Consider the following 20,153-nt stretch of genomic DNA (forward strand, 5'->3'; position numbering starts at 1 on the left):
TTTGTAGCAGTCGGTACAATTTACTGTATATATGCCGCTTTTTCCTTTTTTAAGGTTTTGTTTGCAAAACTGGGTCCTCTGTTTGCAAAACAAAACCTTATTAAAATCGGTTCAATATTTGTCTGTCTGTCTGTTTTTTTTTTTTTTTTAAGGAGGTGGAAATCTTCAAAAGACTCTGGCCTGGCCACGCCAGAGTGTGGTATTTTTACCCACTAAAACTGCTCCCGACTCCCCCCTACCCCGTGGAATCACCTTTAGGTATTACATCACGGGGCGGAGTTAGATTACTTTAGCTAGGTTTCCTTTCGTCTTCCCGCGTGGTTCGTAACCGCGCCTTCCTCACTTCTTCTGCTTTTCGCAGTTTCTCCTGGATTACTGCGATCATGGGATTGATCGCATCCCAGTCTTTCTGGCAAGCTACCATTCTTCGGACAAAGTTTTCCGGTGATAACACTTCACCTAGAGTTTCCTCTAGGTTGCTTCTCTCTTCCACGAACCTTGGACATTGGAAGAATACGTGCGTTGGGTCCTCTGGGACCCCGTCGCAGTTTGGACAGTTAGGTCCGGTGTCCAATTTAAACCTGACAGGTATTGACGGTATCCTCCATGGCCGGTGAAAAACTGGGTGAGATTATAATTGATTTCCCCATGCTTTCTCTCCAGCCACTCCCTGATGGAAGGAATCAACCTGTAAGTCCAACGACCATTTTTTGACTGGTCCCATCGCTGTTGCCATCTGCTTATGGATCTCTTCTTTTCGGCTTTTTTCACCTGTGATAAGGGAGAGATGGACCTGGTGTTATAAATGTTCATCATTTCGGTTGTCAGGATATCAATTGGCATCATTCCCGAGATGACGAACCCTGCATCGTCTGAAACGGTCCTGAAGGCAGAACACACCCTTAAGGCTGTTCTTCTGTAAACCGTACTCAGTTTATATGCATTGCCTGAAACCTGCAGCGCGTTTCCCCAAACTGGGACTGCATACAGCTTAATAGAGCTCACCACCCTGGCTAGGAGCAGTCTGCAAGTATGCCGCGGTCCTCCTACGTTCGGCATCATCCTTGTCAGAGCCATACTCGTGGTGGATGTTTTTTTACAAGTATGCTCTATGTGCTGCCTAAAATTGAGTTTTCCGTCTATCATCGCCACCAAGTATTTAATGGCAGGCTTGGAAGTGATGATACGATGCCCGATTCTGATGCAGGCGTAATTTCTTTTGCGGCGTTTAGTGATGAGGACCGCTTTCATGTTTTCCTCATCGAGCGCCAGTTCAGCACTCTCTAGCCAAGCCTTAACAACACTGATTGCTTCGCTTGAGTACAACTCAGCATCCTCGAGATGCTTTGCGACCACAACCAGTGCTATGTCATCGGCGTAACCCACCACCGTGGCCTCCTCCGGAACCGGAAGGTTAAGTACATCATTGTACATGATATTCCATAGTAGTGGGCCCAGTACAGAGCCCTGTGGGACACCCGCGGAGACAACGTACCCCTTGGGTTCATCATCGGTATTATACCACAATGTTCGCTCATGTAAATAGGTATCTATAATAGCGGCGAGGTAGGTGGGAACACCAATCGTCGCCAAAGACTTTCGTATAAGGTTCCAATTGTCCGAATTAAATGCATTCCTCCCATCCAAAGTGACCGCCACACAATATTTGCTGGTACAACCCCTTCCGTGAGTTGCGTTTTCGGTCAAGCCAGCAACCATTTTGATGGCATCAATGGTTGATTTGGCTTTACGGAACCCATACTGATTATCTGAAAGGCCCCCTAGGCTCTCGACGACTGGGAGTGGTCTATTATAAATAAAAATTCCCTTGGCGGTTTGCCAGCCTTAGGCAACAGCATCAGCTTCTGCCGCTTCCACGGTGCAGGAAAGATACCCTCGGACATGCACGCTTCGAATAGCTCCGCAAACATATCCGGGCTACATTTGACAGCATGTTTGAGGGCCTTATTCGGTATGCCGTCCAGACCCGGGGCTTTCCTGTCGCCTATTCGACTGCAGATTTCCAGCAGCTCGTCCCTGGTGACTGGTGGAATCGGCGTCACATTCAGGGGACGCTGGGGAAATAACCCCTGGATTATTTTTAGCAAGAGCATAGAGCACGTGATCTGCGCAGATAATCGGCCTCTGAATCGCCCTGTCACGATAATAGGCGCTACCCCACGGATTTATGTCCGCTTCCAAATAGAGCTCCTTGAAACATTCCCTTTTACTCCGCTGGATGGCGAGCTTCTTTTTCTTGCGGGCTTCCCTATAGGCATGATCCTTTTGCCCTTTATCGATCCTACCTATTGCTCTCTGAGCCGTTCATCTGGCTCTGTGGCAAATCGATCGAAGACTGGCAAGTTCAATATTCCATCAATAATTGGGTCTTCTAGTGGGGAATGGGCATCTCCTAGACATCGGCGCATGACATGCGTTAGAGATGCTCTGTGTGGCATGGAGACCTCTATCCGTGGAGGTGCCTGCAAGTCTAGCCACATCTCCATGAATGTCTGCTCATCCATCGCTTTCTCAGACCATCCTGGTGTTCTTCTGGATTTCGGCTTCCTGGGTGCGGGTGTCCTGCCTTGTGGTTCCGTCCTTAGTTCAAAGGTGATTGCTTGGTGGTGGCTGTACGTGAAGTCCTCGCTAACTTGCCAGGACATGCCACGTGCCAGCGCAGGACTGACAAAATTCAGATCTACACTTGAACCAGTTCCTCCTTTCCGATAAGTGTTTACATTGCCTTCGTTGGCCAGAACTACATCTAACTGGACAAAACCTTCTAATAAGCACCGCCCCCTTGCATTAGTCTCTTTGCTGCCCCACTCGATAGCTCACGCATTAAAGTTACCGGCTATCACCTTTGGACCTTGTCCCCACCTTGCGTCGTGAACAAGATCATCTAATAGTTCTTCAAACTCAGGCAGTGGGAGGCTCGGTGGAGCGTAGCAGGTATATACGAATATACCGCTTATTTTCGCCCACACAAAGCCACTAACCGCCTGACGCATGCTATATTGTATGGCTTGACGACCGCACGCCCATATTGCCGCTCCACCAGTCGAATTTATGACCCATACACCACTGTCAAGATTTCTGTCCGGTTCACTAATGATCTCCATCGTGGATTCGTAAGTGGTCTGCGCAAACAAATCTTGTGCGACCCTGCAATGATTAAGGTTTATTTATATTAACCTCATTTTTTCACTGCAGTTAACGCCTTCCTAAATTCTGGGCATTTACCACTTCCGGCAATAGGCCTCCCCTCTTTTTCTTCGCACTTAATGCATTTGGGGTCTCTATTGCACTCCTTGGAAATATGTCCTTCTTCCCCACACCCTCGACATCGATCGGACCGATCGATGCCGCTAGTGCCTTCGCGAAGTGTCCAACCATTAGGCATTTGAAGCACCTTTTTAAAGAGATCTATTCCCTTAGTCGTCAAACAACCTATCCAATCCGAACCTTCCCCACGGCCAACAACTTCTGCGCTGATTCCACTGGCAGTCGCATTGTGGCCGTTTGAGTACCGCCATAAGCTTTTCTTAGGCTCACGATAGATTCTTTCCTGAATTCCTCCAACTTGAATTGTTCCTTCAAGGCAGTGCAGATCTCTTCTCTTGATTTTACTTCATCCAGATCCTTGCACTGGATATAAATCTCATGTTTTTAGAAACGAACCGCGACATTCTCTTCAAGTGATTCTGTCTCTGTGTCTGTCTGTCACAGGCACTTTTCTCAGAAACGGCTACACCGATTGATACGAAATTTCTTGAGAAGGTGGGAACTGTCGACACGCAGACATGCAGTGATTGATATCCTTCTACGTTGAGATTTAAGAGATGTAAAAGAAGGGTGTAAAATTTTTTTTCACCAAATATAGTCATGTGGAGTATCAAATGAAAAGTCTTAATTAGTACTTTTCGAAGCCGGTCTTAGTTTTGAGATTTGTTGAAAAGGCGGGGAGTGGGAGGGGTGGAAAGTGATGATTTCTTTAACGGACCCATTCTCAGAAACTACCCAACCGAAAAATCTGAAAAAAATCATGAAGCTGCCTCTATATGGTGCCCAGGCGTGAAAATACTCTCCATATCGATATCTGCTCAAATTAAGTTACTAACATAATAGTATATTACCATATTTTTGGGGAAATTGAGTAAAACCCCCCTTACGTGTATCCCAGAGCTATAAAAGTTGTCAGTAGGATAAAATATAATATGAAGCATATTATCTCCAAGTTTGATGAAAGTGATACTATTAGTAACAAAGTTACAGTGTCTCAAAGTTGTCTTTACTGTGTAAATTTACAACCCGAAGTACTAAATCTGACATGCTAAATGCATATCCTTAACGGAAGATACAAATGGGATAGTTCTACACTCAAATATACTCAAAGAAGAAGCAAACACAACCTTTCATACCTGAAGCCCCAGCTTCCGTCCGATGTCTCTGCTGGCATCAACCACTTTTATGTTGAATTTTTCCATAAGAATCTTCACTTTATGGAAACTATTGGGTATTGGTACACTTATCGATTTTGTTTCATCAGTTGGCCTCGGTTGGACGGACAATTTTGTATGTTGGCTCTTCCATATCCGTTCTTGTTCCCGCCTAATTAGTTTTTCGACGTGGTTTTCCTGTACCCATTCCTCTGTGTATCATTGAATTATACGTCACCATTTTCTGTGCTGTGTTTTGTGGCAGTTGTGTATTGTTCTGTGGGTTGCCGTTGGTTTCTTATAAACGTTTAAGTTTGCCAAATATTTGTATATTTACTGTTTTTTGTTCGTCAAGTCTTCTAGTTAGAATATCAAGCCGGTCTAAAATAGTTTTTACTATTTGGTTACCATCGTAATTTTTTAGATTAGTGCACCTGGCCTTACCACCGGCGAGTATTCTAGAATCCAATAACAGGCGGTGTGTTGTTTTACGTGGCTCAGGTTGTCGTTCTTGTGGAGCATCCAACTTTGGCGGCAGCGGTCTGTACATCTTAGCTTCTAATTCTTTCGCTACTTCTCAGCCTCTGGAATTGGCTGAGCGTTGCAATTTACACATTTTGCCAGGGAAGCTCTGTTGTTTGGACATTTTGAAGAATCATGATCACCAGCACATTTCATACGACTTGGATTTCGATTACAATACTTTTGTGTGTGATTGAAATCTGGGCATCTTTTATCCTGGGGTATTAGGTCGCTGACTTTTTTCAGTGCTTCTATATTGATATTTTGGATAGCTCTTAAGTTGTGAACTTTGTTTGGATCTTCACTATTGTCGAAAGTAAGCATGAATGGTCACTTGCTTATTGATGATTGTTTCTCCCTTCGTATTAACATTTTTTTCTTTTAGGATCTTGAATCTTAAAAACCTTTTTTTCGGTCTTCCACAATGTCGTCTCTTTGATACGTTGGGTGGAGTCCCCTAGCCATTGAGAGACCTGTTGTTTTTGTCTTCATACGTGTACCATTGGAGTTTTTTCTTCCCCCCTCCTTTTGGCTCATTTATACTATCCCTCTTGCTCGTTTTTGCCCACTTAGCATGGTCTTTTGACCAACGCCAAATCAGATTATACATTACACTTATAAATACCTACAACTATATCTCTCATAGAATTATCCATTACATTAGTTGCATGTTCCATCACGATACTTTAGCACCAGAGTTCATTGAATTTTTTCTTCTTTCACTATAATATTTTCAGTCAGAAACCATTCAGCCGGTAGCGCGTTATAATATACGTATTTTGAAGTTTTCAGTTTCAGTTATCATATATACGTTATATATATGAATGCTCAGTTGCTCCTTTGCATTTCATTATTAATATTATGTCACTTTTTGTAAAGAGAACATGGCACTTTTCAATTCTGTAGATCAATATAGTTCTCATTTTCAACAATATGGTAGCACACTTTCCTGACACAATTCCCTTTCAAATGTGACTCGAAAATCTTATATCGTCAAAATTATATTTTTGAAGATAGCCAAACTGTACATGCCCTTCTTAATATTCCATTCAAGCAATATAAGGATTCAAATACGACTGGAATCTGAGTTTAATATTTCATGTAAATTCTGTGGACCATTCCTTCCGATTTCGTAAGGATGAAGATGTGTCACTTTCGATCATAGTACATATGATACATAGTGCTAGTCTATTTGTTATGAAATTCAGTTCAGAAGTTTCGAAAATGTAATTTTTTCAAGAATGACTTCCGAGTCACTTCATGTTTATGAACATTCCATGTTAACGCCAAACTGTCGACGCGAATGTTGATGTTGAAATCGGAGTCACTTATTACATATTACTAGGAATATATTCGTTGACATTTGGAGCAGAAATATTTGCGCCTATATTAGAGTGTCCGGAAGGATTGGTGGTTAGAAAACTAAACTGATGCAATAGAAGGTCGTGGCTAAAATGTCGCTAGTCGAAAAGGTATTTGTATCGTGGCTGGATGTTGAATACTAGTCATTGCGACTACGGTATTGAAATGAAGTGCTCTAACCCCATTTAAGGCTTAGGTCTAATTTGGATTGTTCCATCATCGATTGTTACTATATAATCATTGGCGTTTAGAAAACAGTAAAGTATGATATAGAGTGATACATTCGTAATAGAATCTAATGACTCTTCTCGGTTTCGCTAACTCTGTAAGTCCCCATTCGGATGACTGTACTTATGGACCCGTACCAATAAAGTAAGCTTATAGGACGACACTGATATAGGTTTTAGGGGTACGCAAAGAATGCACTCTTCTCTGGTTGTATTCCTCCAAATCTATTGCAAATCATCAATTGTTGCCAAGTAAATTCAAAATTCTGGGTTTATTTGGAGGGAACTGGTTATTTTCAAACTTCGCTACCGCCCTAATAATATCTAGATGATGGATATATCTACACGCTACTGCGACGTTTCAACTTTTTTATTTCGGAGTGAGTTGTCGAATCGATGCGATGGATTCATCCTGTTTTTAAAGAAGAAGTTTGGACCGGCAAAGCAACTATTTCGCCGTCGTCATGACTTTTCGATCTGATCACCAACAAACTGACAAGTAAAGGTAATCATCGACTCAACCAATCTTCGCGGTGACGAATTTGACTTTGAGAAAGTCATTTTGGAGAACTCTTAAGACTTTCATAAAAATTCAGTTTTGGACTCGTCATACAAACGCATTTGTACAATCATTCTCAAAGCTCAACGATATCAAAGCTTGTGTTTAAGCGATTTCGCCGGATTTTCTCCAGCAGCCGCATCTTTGGAGCTAGCCCCATGAAACCCCGTCTGCCTGTGCATTTAACCTCTTCCGTCGTTACATCACATGCTATGCAAATGGACTGCTTGGACATCACGAGATTCTTTTCCGCCATTGCATCAGCATGTTACTTACCAAATGGTATATTTGGCCTCGACATGACTTTCTTCCGTGTCATCAATTGGCAGCGCAACATCAGGTGTCGATTTGCCGCCAGCAAGAAAATTTATAATAATAAACAAGTGTTATTGTGTTGTGTACAAGAACACTTTCAAACCAATGTGTAAACACGGAAGGGTCAAACATAGGTGACTTAAAGAATAGCATTACTTTTAATTTGTAGTAGTCAAAAAGCCTCTGAACAGAGCTAAAGTGTTCTAACCGAGAACACCTTATTTCGCGCGGTAATTTCTTTAACTCACTTATAGAATTAATTAGTGAAATTGTTAAAAAGAAAAAAGTAGAATATTGTGTTTAGTAATAAAAGGTTTGTTGAAGTGGAAACGCGAGTGTTTTCTTTAACTAAATCCAAGCCAATCAACTTAAGTATAATTCCTAACCTTTTAGCCTTTTCTGTTCCAGTAGTTTTTGATTACCCCATCGTTCCGAAGTTAAGTTTCGGCAGCCCGGAACGAGAGCAACCACGGTCCTCTAATTAAAAATCCAGGAGCTAGTGCGCGAGCTTGGCCAACGCCCAAGCAGGGTAGCCCATTAGAAGAGGCCGTCTTCCTAGACACTTCTTCCTTATCGCCGAAACAGCTGGTCCGTCGAGCCGGATGCGACAATAGGCTTCTTTGAATGATGAAATGTGCAGGAGTTAGTACCTGTAGGTCATGACTATTATCAGCCAGCGGATGCAATGGTCGGCTGTTTAATATTGCTTCCCATGTGCAGACGGCAGTTTGAAAATTTTCATATGTCAGGTTGGAAATTGAAGGCATTCGCTTTATGTAGCGTTTTAGACTCCCCACTGCTGCCTCAAACAGCTCTCCGTGGTGGCTGGCTCTTGGGGGGTTGTGGTGCTATACGATCTGACGCTGAGCCAACCTCTCCTCGCATTCACTGGTCAACTTTCCCGTCGCCCACTTCGTTAGCGGAAGTTTGCCTTTTCCTAAAGTTTCTGTGATTTTGCGGATGACCTCTTGAGCTTCTTTTATACTGGACGCCCCGTACAACAGATCATCCATATAGAACGCGTTCTTGATGATCCAGTTGACCTCCTCATCAGGAGCATTGTCGTCCGCCACCTGGTGAAGCGTTCGAATTGCTTGCCAGGGTGCACAGTCTAACCCGTAGGTCACCGTTTTCAAGTAAAACTCTCTTATCGGTTCTTCAGGCTTTGCCCGCCAGAGAATCCTAAGCCTGATCTGATCCTCCGGTCTCAAAAGTATCTGCCGATACATCTTAGTAATGTCACTAGAGTATACATACGCAAACCTGCGTATTCTAGTGAGAATGTCGAAAATATGGTTTTGCAACTATGGACCGGGATGGGTCATCTCGTTAAGGCTCACACCATTTGATGTTGGACTGGAAGCATTGAAGACATTCCGCAATTTCGTCGAAGTGGCCTCTTGGCGAACCACGCTTAAATACGGGATATAATATACCTCGCCGCTAGTGTCAGACTGATGACCCTTTGGAACTTCAGCCATGTGGCCCAAATTAAAATATTCTTTCATAAACTCATCCGATTTGAGCTTGTGGTCTTTGTTTTTCAACCACCTTTTCTCCTGACCGAGATAGTGCTGCACAGCCTTGTGGTAAGAGTTTCCTAGTTTAATATTATCTTGTCGTCAAGGGGTCGGTACCACGTATCGGCCATCATTCTTTCGGTAATGACCCTTTACGAATAGGTCCTCACAAATTTCGTCATCTATGCGACTAGATTCATCTCTACTTAGGGGCATATCCCAAAAAGCCCTTAAGTCCTGTTCCTATTCCTTGATAGTGACATGTGTTGAGGTGAACTTCGATACCGAAGATTCGGCCGGACCAGACACAATCCATCCTAATTTCGTGTTCTGGAGCAGGAAACTATCTACGGTTTCTACTCCATTCTCCGAAAAGTTGTGGAAGGATACTAGACCCCAATAAAACTGGAACATGAGATGCATGTTCCGTTACAGGGTCCGCCAACTTCTACCCTTGAAACAACGCCTTTACTTGCGGCGGTACCTGTGGAAGGGAACCTTTAGTTACCCGTCTGACTACTAGCGCTTTAGTGCTGACCTCGGAACCATCGTCCAATTTAAGGGTGAGACACACAACCGCTGACACTTTCGCTGCTGACACACCACCTACCCCTGAAATTTCGATGTTGATCTTTTTCTTTTTTAACCGAAGTTTCTGTACTAGATCTTCGGTTATATAGCTGCTCTGACTGCCTTGATCGATCAAACACCGAACTGGAACGGCATGTCCTTCTCTTGCCTCTAGCTTAACGACAGCTGTTGGAAGAACGGTTCCGGACCATGACAATGCTGTCGAATTTTTGGCATGATGAACAGCAGAAGACGGATTATCCCCTTTGCACGGATGCATGACAGTAAGATGTTGCCCTTTGTATATTTCGCATTGGAGATTCTTGCGTTTATTGCACGCTTCCCCCCTGATATATTTGTGGGAGAGACAGTAAATGCAAACATGATAACGGCGGAGCAGTTTCTTCTTGTCAGCACTTTCAATGAATTGAGGACACTGGGCTGTGAAGTGCTTCCCCATACATAAGAAGCATTTAATCCAGTTTCTCTTTTCACCATCCGACTTGGAGAGCAAGGCTATCTCCTTCTGGATTTTTCTCTTATTCCCAAGATACTCCGCCTTGGATATCCCACTTAGACCATCCCAACCGGGGGACATGACCACATATCTATTTTCTAGGAATTGGTCGATGTCGTTTATCGTAACGGGTATTTTTGGATCTTGTAACGTTAAGTCGAACTCCCTCCGAGTTGTCATATCCATTTTCCTCGTCAGGACGAACGGAATGAATGGAATACCTTCATCTGCATTGAATCCTGGTTTCCGTAGGTTCTGAACTGCGGAACGTATGGTATCCAATGCTCTTCCCAGCGATCTAGCCTCCCTTTAGTTTATCTGAGGTAAGTCAACTAACGCCTGAATTTCCTTTTCTATTAAGGCCCGACGATTACTGTATCTTCGGTCAAGAAGAACCCATGCTTGTTGGTAATTCTCTCCGTATATCCATAAATGGTCGATTACACGTTTTGCATCGCCTCTTAACTTGCTCTGAAGCACCATTAGGCGCTCCGCAAAACCGATTTCAGAACCACCGTATACAGAGTTAAAGAAGCTTTTGAATGATTCGTATTGACTGATATCCCTACTGAATATTGGAATATCTGGGATTGGTGGGGCGGGTCTAAAACGATATCCTGAGTTCCAAGGGGAAAAATGGCTCGAAGGACCAAAATGGTTTGGCCGGGTCTGGCTGGGATCCAAGAAGGATTCTGAGCGGTTTGGTCCAGGAGTCCGCAAATATTCTGGGCGGGGCTGACTAGGGTCTAATAAATAGTCCGGTCGTAGTTGGGTGGGGAAGGGCCCAAGATTAGATGTACGCGATTCGGCTCTCCACGTTGGATAATTTTGTCTACCCTTATCACAGGCCCCCCATGCCCCTCCGAACGCAACTTCACACCTGCTTGAACTCCTGGGCAGATCCCTAGCTGTCGCTTCACCTTGGAGTCTGTCGTTGACGTCTAGGCCCAAGTCTCGTTCTAATAACTCTGTTTCAACTTGTCTTGGGACGGCCCCCCTATTCGAACTTCCTTCACCGGGATCTATATAATTATGAGTCACTGGCGGGAGTTTAGGGACTTGTTCCCTAACTGGCCCCAAAGTTAACGGGTCGACCTCTGTTTGTCTCTCCTCAGGAGTAAGAGAGGGATGAACTCTCTCAACGAACTCCTTTGGTTTCAAATAAACTGATTGCATGAGTCCCAGCTTATTCTCTCGAAAATATATTAATTCTGCCGAGGGTTTCAATAATAGAAGCCGTTTATGTTCTGCAATGAACTCTAAATACATCTGCCGGACCTCACTCCACGCGGTTTCAAAGCGTTCCTTAGTTCGCTTCTCCTGCCGCAGTTTGCACAGCGTCTCCCGAACCTCTTCAATTTTCAAAACCCGCTTTTGCTGAGCTTCAATGATCTCCTGGATCTCCATTTTTTGGTTCTATTTCAACTGGTGGTCAATTAATTGATTTAAATATTTCCGTTTGGCATGGACAGTGTGTATGAACGACACACAGATAACGTGGGAGGCGCAACACTATAAGGACCTTTCCTTTGGTCTGGACGCGCCCACGTAACAACAACAATAATTTTTAAAAATTTCCGTTTCGCACGGACAATATATTATGAACGACACACAGAATGCGTGGGAGGCGCAACACTATAAGGACCTTTCCTTTGGTCTGAACGCGCCCACGTAACAACAACAATATTTTTTTAAAAATTTCCGTTTCGCACGGACAATATATTATGAACGACACACAGAATACGTGGGAGGCGCAACACTATAAGGACCTTTCCTTTGGTCTGAACGCGCCCACGTAACAACAACAATAATTTCTTAAAAAATTTCCGTTTCGCACGGACAACATATTATGAACGACACACAGAATACGTGGGAGAGGCAACACTATAAGGACCTTTCCTTTGGTCTGAACGCGCCCACGTAACAACAACAATAATAAAAATGCACACCAACGATGTTAGAGTGTCGTTTGAGAAACGTGGGAGGCGCAACACTATAAGGACTTTGCCTCGAGTTGAGCGCGCCCACCGATCAACAACACAAAAAACAATGCACACCAACGATGACGTTCAAGTACTGTTTTATATTGTGTAGACGAAACACAACCACTATAATTTCCCGCACTTTATATTTCTTTTACACAAGAGAAATTATTTTTATAATATTAATTTTGTGTAAAAACTTACTTTGGATCGTAATCCGGCTGACCAGCTGTTTCGGCGACATCCTAGACGGCCTCTTCCAATGAGCTACCCTGCTTGGGCGTTGGCCAAGCTCGCGCACTAGCTCCTGGATTTTTAATTAGAGGACCGTGGTTGCTCTCGTTCCGGGCTGCCGAAACTTAACTTCGGAACGATGGGGTAATCAAAAACTACTGGAACAGAAAAGGCTAAAAGGTTAGGAATTATACTTAACTTACTCGCGTTTCCACTTCAACAAACCTTTTATTACTAAACACAATATTCTACTTTTTTCTTTTTAACAATTTCACTAATTAATTCTATAAGTGAGTTAAAGAAATTAACGCGCGAAATAAGGTGTTCTCGGTTAGAACACTTTAGCTCTGTTCAGAGGCTTTTTGACTACTAAAAATTAAAATTCTTTAAGTCACCTATGTTTGACCCTTCCGTGTTTACACATTGGTTTGAAAGTGTTCTTGTACACAACACAATAACACTTGTTTATTATTATAAATTTTCTTGCTGGCGGCAAATCGACACCTGCTGTTGCGCTGCCAATTGATGACATGGAAGAAAGTCATGTCGAGGCCAAATATACCATTTGGTAAGTAACATGCTGATGCAATGGCGGAAAAGAATCTCGTGATGTCCAAGCAGTCCATTTGCATAGCATGTGATGTAACGACGGAAGAGGTTAAATGCACAGGCAGACGGGGTTTCATGGGGCTAGCTCCAAAGATGCGGCTGCTGGAGAAAATCCGGCGAAATCGCTTAAACAGTTTGAATGCATCAATTATGCAATTATCTGTATGCAAGGCATTTGTTGCAGACCCCTAGTATGCTATCTCAAGAAAGTAGAGCAGATTTAACAGCAATCAGAACCAAAGTAGTGTACAAAGGTCCTGAATTCGATCTGCCAAAATTACAAGAAAGCGGGCCCCACAATACGGCCAAACTTTGTCGGAACATTTTGACGACCGATAACGTTGGGGCAACTTTAGTTGAGATTCAGTGTCTACCACCGTTAAATTCAAATGAGCCAATTAAGTTTCAGACAAATTCGTGGCAGAAGTAGAAAGTAGAAACTTGAGCATATGCCGATTAACGATGAACTTCGTTGAAGGGAAGTTACATTTCCAAATTTATGGTACAATCCGTGGTGATGACCGACATATAACTGTATCTACTCACTGGGCAAGTAACAGCGGCTCAATGTTTCCAAAGGACAACCGATACTAAGAATGAGGTCACGTGAATTCTGTACCCAACCATGTCAAAGTCCCTCTGAAATTACGGACGGCCGCGGGACAATTAGTAGTTTTCTAAAGTACATATACTACAACGGGGTGCCAAATACCAACTCCTCCACTATTTTTCCGCTGATTGAACTAGAAATGGAGCCAATTTTTGAAAATATTCACTAGAACCAGAAACTTGGGGATATTCAAACATGTTGGAATGTCAAAAGCTCGGCACTTCCGGTATAAATGTTTTGGTTTCATTTTAAGCACGCAAGTCCCTATGCACGTTTTTCCATTCGTATGTAGCTAAACATGGAAAATATTCCTTCATGTATTGCCAAACTCCAAGCTTTACATATGTACATACATGTTAAAGCCATAAATATTTTGCTCATCCTAAACAAACAAATATTGCCTATTACCGTGTACTGATGCGGACATATATATGTAGGTATGTACCTACACATATATCTACGCATTTGAATTGATCTACCGCATCTTCGCGTATTTCCACTTTACTCCGTACTGTGTTTACATGTGTCCATTTTATTGGCTCCTACACGCAAACTTCATTATCGCCAACATACACATGTCTGTCTCCAGTAATTCATACTGACATACAAATAATTAAAAAAACTAAGCAAGGAAAACTAAGGCGCCATACGCTATATGTAAAGGGATTCACAGATCACACCTCATCGCCAAATTTCGTGACAAAATGTTCAGACGTTTCCCAGGAATCAGGTGTGGCAGACATACAGACGAACAGATAGATATTAAATCGATTTTAATAATAAAAGACAATACTTATTTGCCTGAAACGCACCGAAAGAGTCGATGTCTCATTTACAATTACCCAGCAACAACTATGAAGCTGGCGATAATAAAATAATCGTTATAGTGCACGTCGTCCTAGAAGAACTATTCCGATCTATAACCGAAGGAAATTTTAATATATTCTCTATTTTTAGGTTTTCAACCTATTATCTGGTTTCAAGCATTCTCCCAGGTGTCTTGACCTACCCTACTCAAGTTCTGGTATTGAGGTTTTACCATTCTCCTCACAGAATCTGCTGACATTGTCCGCAGATAACCTTAGCGTTCTCAGATGGTATTTCAGAAATGAAAATAGGCAACAGAGGATCAATTTTCCAATGCACGGCAAGCTGCGAGCAAATAGATTGCAATGATTGAAGTTGACAGCCGGTGGTCCAATAACCATACCAAGTGACCGGAGTCGTTTTAGAGGGGAAGTTATTCTAAAAGCCTCAAAAGGTGGCAAAATCGGCCATGAAAGTCGGACCATAAATACTGAAGCTTCACTGAAGTGTTCCGTCGACATGCGCTTGCTTGCCTCTTTGCTAGCAATGCTCCTTGGAGGTCCTTTGACAATGTGTATAATGATGAAAAAGATTCTCAGAAACTTCAATGCCCATTTGGCCAGATTACCGTGAAGTCCTGACTGGTTCATCAGCGATTTGAGCGAAGTGTAGTCAGTTACCACTTCGAAGGCTGTACCTTCTATAAACACTCTACATTTGCGCACTATCTCCACCGTTGCTAAAATTCCTGTTGAGGGGCAGTGTAGTTTCTCTGCGCCTGAGTGGGATTCTTAGATATATATTTAATCTCCTTTGCTTCGCAGTACATTAGACAGGTGGAGACTGGACCGCTGCATGGTCTAACGTGCGTTGCAGAGCCTAGAATGGCATGGCTACAAATTGATAGAAGAACTGTGTAGGCAGTCGCCTCATCCAGTGGAATTTACCAGAGCGCATTCCTCAGATCTGGATTTGTAACAAATCTAGTTTCCGGGAAACGACTAAAAATTCCTCAATGATAGGTTAAAGATAAGCTTTCTTCATGGTGACACTGTTCACCATACCTACGTCAAGGCCAAGACGCACTTTATCCAGGCTTCACCACAAGGGCGACCGGCGAAAACCTCGATGACTCTCAAAGCGAGCAACCGACTAAACTCAACGTAGAAGAGCTTCTCAATGGCGGGGGAGACTGAAAAGTGCCTCTGATTAATCGGTTTCTTGCAGTATCGCGTGGAGTATAGCGGTTACAGTGGTGGAAGGTCCATATGGTAGCTCGCATCGGCGAAGTGACTACAGAATAAATTCTACCCGTTAGCAACTTCTCCTACACTCTTTACGGAAGAAGCGAATTAAAGGGAAGCTAGAAAAGTGAACAGAACAGACTTAATGCCAGTTTGTAAAATCAGATCTCCGCAAACCGGCTACTGTGTACCAGCAAAAGGATAAAATGGAACCAAGAAGAATGCTCTGCGAAGAGACAGGGCATCTTCTAGATAAGGACATTGGCACGGCTGCACTGCTAAACGCATCAATTCTTAGAGAAATCGATCACGAGGGGATTGAATCCTTAATGATACGATGTGAGAAAAACCTGATTACATACTTCCGTAGCATACGTATCTATCAGTTTTCTATTAAATATAAGGGTACACTTATGTTGAAAAACATAAAGTTTTGGAAAATAAACCGCAGTAAACCGACAAAGCCCTTGTATTTCGCTGATGCAAGAGCCATGGGTTCAATTAAACAAAATCTGTGGCATAAGATCAGTTAGGGGGCTAGGATCTTCTCGCATGGGAGATCCTCAAGAACGAAGAATCGAGTGATCTCGACGTATTGATTGGTTATGATAGGAACGTTCGCCATATTTGTTGGGGGAGTAGCAAATGGAATGCTAGAAAAAAGAGGCTATTTCAGTTCCAAAAAGAAGGGATTGACCTAACAATCTGCACTTTAAGGATGTGAGAGTTGATTAAAACGTACGGATGTTAGACGAAGTCTCATTGTCAGACCATCGTAAGAATTCAATATGACTAATGCAGACGACCAGAATGTAATATTAAGATGGAATCCTAGGAAAACGGATTGGTTAAAAAAGTTCAGCTCCTTAGACGATTAAGTCCTTTAGCGATAGAAGATCAATCGGGAACTCTGAATTATCATTTTGGGAGGGCTTTCAAGAGGTTTGTTCTTTTACCCGAGGTAAAGGAACGGTTCCCTGGTGGAGACGAGAACTGCCAAAATGCTGGACCAGGCGACGCCTACATAGTGCTTAAACAAGTCGGGAAACCGGAAGCTGGACGCTTCAGGTACGAAAGATTTTGTGTATTTCTTAGTACGTAGCACGTAATATATCCATATATTATGTGAAAGTATCCACTTTCGGGTGATATTGACATTCATAGTCTTCAATTTTCAAAGAAGCAACAAATTTGAGGTATTATAACTTTGTTAGTAATAGTGCGATTTCCACCGAACTTAGTAGGATCATGCTCTATATTATAGCCTATATCACTGCAAAATTTCATGGTACTAGGATGAACTTAAGGGGGTTTCTAACCAATCACAAAAAATTGTAATAATATACTATTATTAACTTTATTTAAACAGATATCGGCATGGAAGGCATTTCGGAGCCCAGGCACCATAGTGGCAGCCTCCTGATTTTTTTCAGATTTTTCGGTTTGGTAGTTTCTGAGAATGGCCCCCTTAAAGAAATGATCAATTTCAACCCCCCGCGCTCCCCACCCTTCCAACGAATGTCAAAACTAAGATCGGCTTCGAAAAGTACTAATCAAGACCTTTAATTTGATACCCCACATGACTATATTTGATGAAAAAAAATTTTACACTCCCCTTAAATTCAAAGTAAAAGGAAGTAATTCACTGTATGCGTGAGCGTTCATAGTTCCCACCTTTCTACCAAATTTGTTGTCAATCGTTGTGTTTACACAAAACCTTAAAAAGCAGTAAGAAAAATGCACAGCGTGAATATAAGAGGTTCGCTATGCGTTCGAAACTAGTTTTTTTTAGTACGTATTGTCAAAGTCTAGTCAACGTAGAGAAAGAAGTTACAACAGCGAAGGTAGCGTGGGAGCTAGCAGCCGGTCTTAGGAGTCTCTAAGACGGGAGTGCGGTCCCAGGCATCAGCGGGAACTTTGTTTTTCGTAAACAAGTTTTTAATTTTGTTTTTTTCGGAGAGCGGTTTTTTCAACAAAGATTATTTATTTAATTCACTGTTTGTCGGTTTACAGATTTGTTCAAGTGATTATAGGCGCAGGAAGAAGCGCAGCTTCGAATGCGTTGCCCACTAGCAGAATGGTTAAGGGCAATCGCCTTTACAAAGCGTTGATGTGAACGACGCCTTTACAGATAGAGTGGTTACGAATACCAAGGCGGATGGATTAACAGAGCTAGGAATGAATATCTGAGAACTAACGCAAAGCAGCAATTACGGCCAATAATGGCTACTTACATCAAAGCGAGAAAACAGCTGGAAACAGGGAAGCATAAGCGGGATACCATAGAATCCGCAACCCAAACGACAAAAGTAACTCTCTGCCTCAACAAATATTGCTGGTACCTAAACACAATGAAAATAGGACGGATAATAATTGAGCTAACATTGAGCGAAAAGGCATATGTAAAAGTAAGTAGAAACTTTGTTACGATCGAATTAAGGATCTGGTCGAGATAACGATCATCGCTACGTTATGTGAGGCTCTACCGTTACAACTGGGTTTACAATCTGTCAGCGAAGCAAACATTAAAAGGATGAGAAAAACTTATGGAGATACTCAAATTCCGACTGTAGGTGAAATACGAGTCGGTTTGGTTGTCTATCGAACTCGCGAGTAAATATCGCTAAGAAAATGTTTCAAATCTCTAAAGTTCGGACACGTAGCGAAAAACCGCACTAGCCTACATGGGAGATCTGTCCTATGTCGAAAATTTGGAGTGGTAGGACATTTTGACAAAGATTGCGAAGATCAGGCTCCCCTGTAGATCTGCACGGGGCACTGCTGTCGCCAGGCTCGACATACCCTACAATTCGCATTGTGAAGCTGCGGAGAAGGGGGAAACCCTTAGGCACTACCTCTGAGATTGCCCAGCTGTAGCTAGAGTCAGGCTAGGGACACTGGGTAAACCATTCTTTGGGGACCCCGGAGAGATTTCTTGCTGCAGGGTGAGAGAGCTACTCTCCTTCGTGAATGCCACGGGCTGTCTCAGAAGATCTGAGCCGGCAGGACTCTACCTCCCTCTTCCCATAACAGCAGCCATGGAGTAAGAGTTTGTCGCATCAAAACGGCGCACCACAGGGCTAATTGGGCTCCTCGTAGCGGCGCTCCGGTTTTTTTTTTTTTTGAACAATATAAGGACCTGCAATTCGGTGTATGGGCAAGCGACAAGAGTGAAAAATCTGCAATTTGAGCTCAGGAAATCGGTCCATGTAGGGAAGAAATGGGTATGCGGAAAATGGATTTTTTCGAGCTAATATTGCGGGAATATATATCTACGGTTACTACGCTGCGTCAAGCCTCACACGAGATGAGTATAAATCGTTAGTCGAGCATTCGTCCGAGATACGGAATCCCGTCATCCGAAAATCATAGCGGGTAATTTTATTGCCTGGGATGAAGAATGGGGCAAGCGGGAAACAAACACGGCAGAGCACAAACTTTTTGAAGCCTTCTCGTGCTTGAATATCAGTTGGCAAACACTAGGGGATCAAACAGACTCCGAAGAGGAGAAATGGGCTCCATAAAAGATATAATAACGATACCCTAGCTAATGATTTCCAATGGCATGTTAGCAAGCATTACACGCACAACGACATCAAGCGATTGTCCTTCAAGTGGGGCACACTATTAGGACAAAGCAACGCAGAACTCTATACGTAGGATCCACTTCCATAAAGCTCAATAAGGTATTGCTCCAAGGTATAAATTGGTCAGCGAATGCAGTTGGGTGGTGACGCTTCAACACAAAGTATGCTTAAATGCGAGAAGGCGATGGCAGCGTTGCAGAAACAAACTAGAATAAGAGGAGCTACACCAACTATACAGGGTTGTCAGAAAAAAACTCCAAACCGCTATCGCAAAGAGAAAATACCTTACATTTTACGCATCTTTGCAGAGAAGCTTTCTCTGTCTCTTCGGGTGGCGCATACAAGACAGTTATGATATCGATCAAGGATAATCGTTGCCCACCGATTACATGTCCCAAGTCACTGAACGACGTAATTCTCGTCGTATTCCCTCAGAATATTGATAACGACCTTCCGGGCGTTCAAGTCAATCCCGATGAAGTACCAGAAATTAGCGACGAAGAGAATAAGACACCTGGTTTATATGGCATACCGAACATAGCTATCAAATTGGCAGTCGTGATAGTACCAACAACTTTGGCAAGCGAGTCATCTATAATAGATTGCTCTCAATCGCGGAAACAGAAGACGGTCTATCAGGGATCGATTCCGGAGAACGAAATCAATGATCGATGCGGTTAATTTGGTGAGAAATCTGGCGAATTTGGCTATTGAAGGAAGCAAATGCGACGATAGCCCTCGACATAAAAAATGCTATCAACTTGATGAGAAGGAACGTATCGTTCTCGAATTTTCGATAGAAAGGCGGTTTTGTTGTCACTCAAATGACGGGCCTGAAGAATACCGAACAACCTCTTTTATTGTATATACGCCAATGAATCAATATAGCAGATAAAGTCGTGGTTGGAAAATGCTGAACTATCACTCGCAGAGCGCAATGCAGAATTAGTACTGATTACTAAACGCAGAAGACGAAATAATACATGTCCAGTTTGCTCTTAAATATCTCGGGCTGAGTTTCAATCCGAAGTTGAACTTCAAGCTAT

General features: G+C 42.9%; 1 protein-coding gene across 1 annotated transcript in view; it reads left to right on the top strand.

Annotated features, from left to right (window-relative positions):
- The window catches only part of LOC119653998, a 77,495-nt gene extending 57,707 nt beyond the window's left edge, over positions 1–19,788 (top strand). The window contains exon 2 of the mRNA XM_038059159.1: positions 19,416–19,788. Coding sequence (XP_037915087.1) covers positions 19,416–19,788 — 373 coding nt within the window. The remainder of the gene's footprint in view (positions 1–19,415) is intronic.
- Positions 19,789–20,153: the final 365 nt, after the last annotated feature.

This window comes from Hermetia illucens, chromosome 4 (assembly GCF_905115235.1).
Source record: "Hermetia illucens chromosome 4, iHerIll2.2.curated.20191125, whole genome shotgun sequence".
In the NCBI taxonomy this organism is placed as follows: domain Eukaryota; kingdom Metazoa; phylum Arthropoda; class Insecta; order Diptera; family Stratiomyidae; genus Hermetia; species Hermetia illucens.